This window comes from Myotis lucifugus, unplaced genomic scaffold (genome assembly GCF_000147115.1).
Source record: "Myotis lucifugus unplaced genomic scaffold, Myoluc2.0 scaffold_3, whole genome shotgun sequence".
Taxonomy (NCBI): Eukaryota; Metazoa; Chordata; class Mammalia; order Chiroptera; family Vespertilionidae; genus Myotis; species Myotis lucifugus.
This window is the reverse complement of record NW_005871051.1, coordinates 3,934,624-3,941,781: the sequence shown is the minus strand read 5'-3', so window position 1 is coordinate 3,941,781 and position 7,158 is coordinate 3,934,624. Positions and strand designations below refer to the sequence as shown.

The 7,158-nt window shown below is 45.0% G+C and overlaps 1 protein-coding gene across 1 annotated transcript; it reads right to left on the bottom strand.

Moving 5' to 3' along the window:
* Positions 1-4,628: 4,628 nt before the first annotated feature.
* Positions 4,629-7,158, bottom strand: MARS2 (methionyl-tRNA synthetase 2, mitochondrial; the record flags this gene model as incomplete). Its single annotated transcript, XM_006082727.2, has 1 exon — positions 4,629-7,158. A coding segment is annotated over one exon (1,371 nt), but the record flags the coding sequence as incomplete, so codon positions are not given.

Here is a 7,158-nt window from a genome sequence, read left to right as displayed (position 1 = left end):
ACTTGTTGGTATTACTCCTTTTATATTCCCACTTTATCTTTAGTAACAATTTTCCCTTCAATATAGATTATCTACTATTAATATTATACCAGCTTTCCTTTGGTTAACATATGCCTAGTATTTCTTCATGTCCTATCTTCTGTTATGTTTAAGTGTTTACTTTTTAACTACATGTAACTTTTTACATTTAAGCTTGAACATTGCTGTCTTTTGACAGAGGTTCATCCTATGATGTTTTATTACAATTACGAATATATTTGTATTTATTTCTACCATCTTATAGGCTTTCTCTTACCAAATTTTTCATTTTTCTTTGCTTTTTTTCTCCTGTCTTCTATTGGATTCAGTTCTAACATTACATATGGCTTGAAAGAAATACATTCTATTTGTATTTTAATGATTAAAATGTATAACACACTTGTGAACTTTATATTTTTTTAATGTATAGCTTTTTAATCAATAGACTTTTAGACTAGTTCAAAGGAAGCCAAAGTACTGAAACGATCTTAATGTGTTCCAAAGTAAAAGATATTACCCTTTAAAAAATACTTTAATCATGAAAAAAAAATGTGTAATTGGTCATATTTTTATTGAATGTATTGAATAGAACTATGATCCAATCTGTAACAATCATTAATTAGCTTTTGAAGGCTTATCTTCATGTTAAATTCACAGACCAGTGATTGTCAGTTAACGGGGGGTACATGCACAAGGTGTAGCCTTAGGAGTGGACTAGAATAAGGAGGTCAGCACCATTTCACCATACTGTACACTAAGAAAAGTGGCATCGTCCATTTCCACAGGTATTCCTAAAGCTGTCCCTCCAGTTTACCCAGTGAGTCTTCCAGGCCTCCTGCAGACATTTCATCCCAAAATCCTTAATGACTTGAAGGCAGGGCTCACCTCTCCTTGGAGCTAGAATTTTCTTCTTGCAGATGGCACATTTGGTTTCCTGAAACATCCTGACATCGTATATCACCTTGTTCTTAAGTGAGGAAGTGTGGACTTTAAAGTCCATGGTGAGTTAAACTGTGTTGTTCACCAAATGGAAGTTAAATTCACCTTACTTCGGTAAAGATTCAAAGGTGGCTGAACCTCCCAATAACTATTCCTGGGAAGAAGCACAGTACAGAGTATATCATTTCTAGTTGTCAAAGCGCTGAAAGATCTTCTTGGCAGATTGTCGTGTTTCCCTCCACGCCCTGCGTGGTTCAGGGTTCGGGTCTAGAAGAGGAGCCGCACAACAAATGAAAAAGAAAAGACAGGAGATAATTTGGGAATATTGGGGGACCAGGCGAGCAAGTCCAACTCAAGAGGAAGGACTTCCACTGTGCTCAGGCCTCACCAAGCTTTTTATAGTGAGAGGTAAACAAGGTAGTGGTTACCATAGTTAGACAGTTCTTGTGAGTTTCACTTGTTTTGACCATGGTTACACTTCCTGCACTTCCTCAGCCCATTAGCTTCCCAGGTAAGATCTGGGGAGTGTTATAAGGTCAAGCCTAAGTATGCTAAGAGGACTGTGCCCTCTAAGCTGGGACTTGTGACTTTGCCAACAGGTCAGTCCGAGGCTTAACCCTATATCAGTTTCCCACAGCAGATAGCTCTTCCCAATTCCCCTTCCTTGTCATGAAAATATAAGTAAAACCAATTGCCTTCATATGATTTTAAGCAGGTATTTTAAATGTGGTCAATGATTCCTATGAGATGGCTTCTTTAATTCAGAGGATCTCTATTGGGTTAGCCAGGACTACTTGAACTCGAAGGAAGAGCCTATTCATCTCCAGGTGGGTGAGTGCCATAGAGGAAAGCACCGTAGGCTGGGCTCGTTTGTTCCTTTGTCTCAGAAAAGAATAAGACACTCTTCCTAGAAAGTTAAAATGCCCACTAATTAACCTGAATTAACTTAGTTCTGGCCCTTCCAGCAATATTAACCTCAAATTTGGTGTGTTACTATTGAGAAAAGTTAACCAATCCTACCCCAACTTTCTGTTAGAGGAAGGGGCAGGACTAACAGTGTTGTGCTGAAATTACATATTTGATACTTAGTTTTGCAAGAGGCTTTTTTCTAGAACTGATTCCCCTAACCTGTGCTCTTGATTACCCTAATCTGTGCCCTAGCTCCCCCCAAGCTCTCTGAACTAGTAAACCTTGCTGCAAAAACAGACACATGGCTGTCAGTATATCCACACCCTTTCAGGTCCACAGATATTATTTACTCCGGCACAGCACCCTAGACCTCACCAACAAGAATAGTTATTCCAGCTGGGCCAATGTGGATCAGTGGTTGAGCGCAGAACCATGCACCAGGAGGTCACTGGCTCTATTCCCAGTCAGGGCACATGTCACTGGTGTGCAAAGGCAGCTGATCAATGTTCCTCTCTCATCAATGTTTTTCTCCCTCTCTAAAAAGTCAATAAAAACATATAAAAAAAGAAAAAGGACAGTTGTTCTATAACTCTGGGGGCATTGCCTCCAGGAGGCAATTATAGATTATACAGCAGCTTTATGGACCAAACCTTAGTCGAGAGGCATGGCCTCCCCAATCACTCAGGGTTGCACTAATGCAGGCCAACACTGCAGCTATGCTCAATAGGGGTTGGGCAGTCAGAGATCCAGGAAACCGTCCCTCCATAATGCCCAAGGAGGAATCTGCTGAATGCTTGGTACTGCTGTTACTTTATAAGTCATCCAATTTGGAGCCCCACAACCTGACCAACTACTGGCTTTACTTTGGTTTTAGAACTTCCCAAATCTAAAGAGCTATGTTCCATTCACAGGTACAACTGCAAAAAAAAGAAATTGGCCTTTGCCTCAGGGCCCATATTTCAGCCTAGGCCTTCCTGAGTACTTTATCAACTTAACAGTAAGTTTTTCAGGCTCTTCTCAGCCCCTATAGTCACACAGGTCCTTAAGAAAAACGAGGCCTACTTCCAGAATAACAGATCTCAGTGAAATCCGAGATTGTATCTATTCTTGTTCCTGCCTGTTCTATTTTATAAATGTATTTTTATTGATTCCAGAGAGGAAGGGAGGAGAGAGAGAAAAGACAGAATCATTGATTGGCTGCCTCCTGCACACCCCACACTGAGTCAAGCCCTGCACATGTGCCCTGAATGGGAATCAACCCATGACCTCCTGGTTCATAGGTCGATGCTCAACCACTGAGCCCACCAGCTGAGCATTCCTGTCTATTCCTAACCTCTGTATAGCCACAGGTCTCCTGGCTTCAGAGGTGCCTAATCTATGAATTCACTTGTGGAATCGCCCTCTAATATTGAATGGTGCACTTAACATATACTGTCCATTGCCCACAACTTCCTGCATGACTTCATAGACAGGAATGTTGTCTACCAAGTTGATAGCCTGTTATCACTATAACGGACATCCCATGAACACCTGATCAGTGCTCTGTCATAACCTCCTGCAACACTGTCTCCAAGAATAACCTACAATGAAAATCTGGGCGCCTCAAGAGTATTATTTGGGAGAAACTTCTGGTCAAGGGATCCAAAGATGCCAGATAAGCTGTTAACCGTTCTGGAGTAGGGGGATTCTTAGAGGTCTACAAGTTTATCATCTTCTCCCAAGTGGTTAGGATGCCCTCTCCTGGAAATGCTATGTCCTCCAGTTTTAAGTTTTACCTATCCACCACCTGCCATTCTTAAAGTGCTGGATCAAACTGAATACACCCAGTACCCAAAGGCTATCTGCCTTACCTCCTACAGAAAATCAAACTGGTTCATCTTCCATATCACACCTTTCATTCACAGTATCTTGTCTTTTGTAATACCCTCTTCTCTGAATCCCCTATTTTTTGTGCCCTCCAGTAGCACAGATATTCTGGTAGCCAGTTAAAATGCCTGCACAAGTGACAGACTGCACAAAAGGAACTCCATTAACACCCAGCAAGCAAAGATCCAGTGTATGGACCAGCACTAGGCCACAGGAAAGCTCAGTCAAGTGGAAGACACTGTCTCTCCATTCGTGATGGGAACTGGAGGACCGTTCACGGGACACTGCAAAGGCAGAGGTTATCATCCCACTGGTTGTAGGTCTGTTTTCCTTCACCATGTAAGCAGATCCCATGTCTTTCCCTACTCTGCTCCGTTCAGCCCTAGGAGATACACTCAATCCTAGGCCCCCATAATCTGCCCTACGAATCCCAGCTGGTAACTGGAATACGTCATACAGGAAGTCCAGGTCTGAAGGAACATTTGTCAAAACCATCCTTCCACTCCAGAATACCTTCAAGCATTCTTTTTTAAGTAATGTTCCCAAGCAAACAATCTCTCAATGGAAACTGGAGCTAAACAGTAGCACACAGAATAAATCTGGGGAACTAGCAACCTAATAAGTTACTTCATAATGAGCCCTCTCTGCTGGCTACCAGGCTTAGAATGGATATTTCAAGGCAAGTTCTCAACTTTGGCCTGGCTGTCCAATCAATCACCTATCAGATACAATGCTGGCTCACTGTGTTGTAGTCCTTATATAACTGATACCTTAACATCTTCTCTGTGTTGTTATGGGGCTTGGAGAGCTCCTTAAATCCAGTTTGAGTTTCTTGGAGCATTGATCATTCCTCCCTTCACCACCACCTTCAACAAATGCAACAGTATGAATCTGAATAAGGTACTTACAAACTTTTAAACTTTAATAACAAGTTAAAAGAGCATAAGAAATCATCAGTAAAAACTACTTAAAAGTAAATGTATTAACATTTATAGTAACTATTGTACAATTTCTGTATTGTCTTATCGATGTTGATTGACCAAAAAAAATCATATAAGGTAAATTATGTATGTGAATAACAAAATGATGGCTAAAAAATATAAATACTGCCCTTTTGAACTTAAGATTTTTTAAATCATACCTCTAAATTTACTGTTATTAAAGTTTAAAATTTTTAACATACCAAGTACCTCAAGAGAACTTTATAATTTATCATAGATAGTCCAAACAAACTTGATATATTTACTTATTAGCATAGTAAATATTTAATTAGACTAAATGTCCTTTTTCAGTAGTCTGAAGAAAGCTGAGGATTCTGATCTTTTTTATGGCTTTCTGTAAAACAGCAGTGGTTGCAGTTATCCCTCATTTTAAGAAAAGCAATAAAAATTTTCTTAAATTCTGCAAAATTAGAAAGCAGAAAACATTTCTTCTAAAGACTGAACCTCCATCTTAATTCCACATGTGAGACTAGAGCCATCTACTGGTTGGAGTGTAGTGTTACAAAGCACAACTATTGGACTGCTAATATTAATCATTAGTCATGATTTTAAGAACCGAAAATATAAACATCTAGTCTAGGACACTGAATTTTTAAAGGTTAATAAAAGAATCTCTTTTTAACAGGAGACCCAACATATGTAACAAAATAGGGCTTAAAGCTGAGGTAGGGACCTCCAAGCCCAACTTCGATTCCAGGGGCAGAGGCTGGCAGCCAATGGAAAACAAGCCATGAGAGGTAGTCCGGGTAAATAACCTGGTTTGGAAGGAGGCACCAGAAGAAAGAATGGTCTCAGCAGAGTTGCCTCTTAGCCATCTTTCCCCTAGAGACATCGTAGAGACACTGGCATACAAAGGGCAGTGGTTAAGAGCGGGCAGAGAAAACAAGAGCCAGGGCTGGGCACCTGAAACGCTTTACACCCCTTTTCACAGGGACATCGCTTATGTGCTCATTTGGTGCAACACTTAAGAAAACATTAATATAACTTTCCTGAAAATGCAAAACAACACACTTGCTCTTTTTACCACAAGCCAGAAACCGTAAGAACTGAGTTTCTAGGTCCTATGGGCTTTCACCAGCCAGGCCCTGGACTGGTCCAGTCGTGGAAACAGGAGCCCAGTTTCAGGTCCCAGCCGCCTCCCTTCAAAAGGACAAGGATGTCCGTAGAATCGAGGCAAGAAAGAGAGCTCTCCAAGGCCCCTCTCTGTGGCAGAGACCCCCAACCTGGACAGCAGCGTGTCAGCCAGGCTTGGGGTGACAGGCTGGAGCAGAGTCCCGAAGATCCGCAAACACTCCAAGGCCACGTGAAGCACCGTGCCTAGCCAGGGGGCGTCCACGGGGCTCTCCCAACTCAGCTTCCACGGCGCGTGCCTCTGGACAAAGCCATTGGTCTGCCGGACACAGCTGGACACTGCCTCCAGGGCCTTGTAGATCTGAAAGTTCGCGTAGTGGTCTGCCACCTGCCGGGGCAACGCGGCCACTGCGCTCACCAGAGCGTAGTCCTCTGGCCCAGCGCGAGCCGCTGGCCCCGCCAAGCCGGGCTCACTGGGAAAGCAGGGGGCGCAGAAGGCCGGGTAGGTCCCCGAAGGGTTTATTCTCTGGGCAGTGCATCGGTTCAGGAGGCCGCCCAACGCGTCTGCCAGCTCGGAGTCGAGCAGCTTCACCACCTTTTCCTCATAGTAATCGCAGTCCCAGGTGGGGACGCCCTGGCGGAGGAGGAAGTAGCGGAAGCCATCCACGGTGTAGCGGTCGAGGCAAGCTCTGGGATCCACGACGTTGCCCAAGCTCTTGGACATCTTTTGGCCACAGACCGTCCAGTGGGAGTGGACATAGATGCGGTGTGGCGGGCTCAGGCCGGCCCCCAAGAGGAAGGCAGGCCAATAGATGGCATGGAACTTGAGGATGTCCTTGCCTATGACATGAGAGGTGGTGGGCCACCAGGCCTCGAACTCAGCACTGGGGTAGCCGATGACGGTCAGGTAGTTGACCAAGGCGTCCAGCCACACGTAGATGGTCTGCGAGTCGTCCCCGGGCACCGGAATGCCCCAGTGCAAGTGGCTGCTCTTGCGAGAGACCGACAGGTCCGGCAGGTCCTCCTCCAGCCACTGGAGGACCGTGCGCTGGAAGGGCTCGGGCGTGATGGCCTGAGGGTGGTCCCGCAGCCAGCGCTGCAGCGGCTCCCGGAACTGCGAGAGCCTGAAGATGTAGTTCTCTTCCTGGGTCCAGGAGACGGGGTGCCCGCTCTCGACGGACACCGGACACGGGTCCCCCGACGGGCCGGGCTGCCTGCTGACCTTGGCCTCGGGCAGGAAGCACTCGTCGGAGGCGCAGTACCACCCTTCGTAGAGCCCCTTGTAGAGCAGCCCCCGCGCCTGCAGCGCCGCCCAGAAGTGCTGCACGGCCCGCCGGTGCCGCGCCTCGGTGGT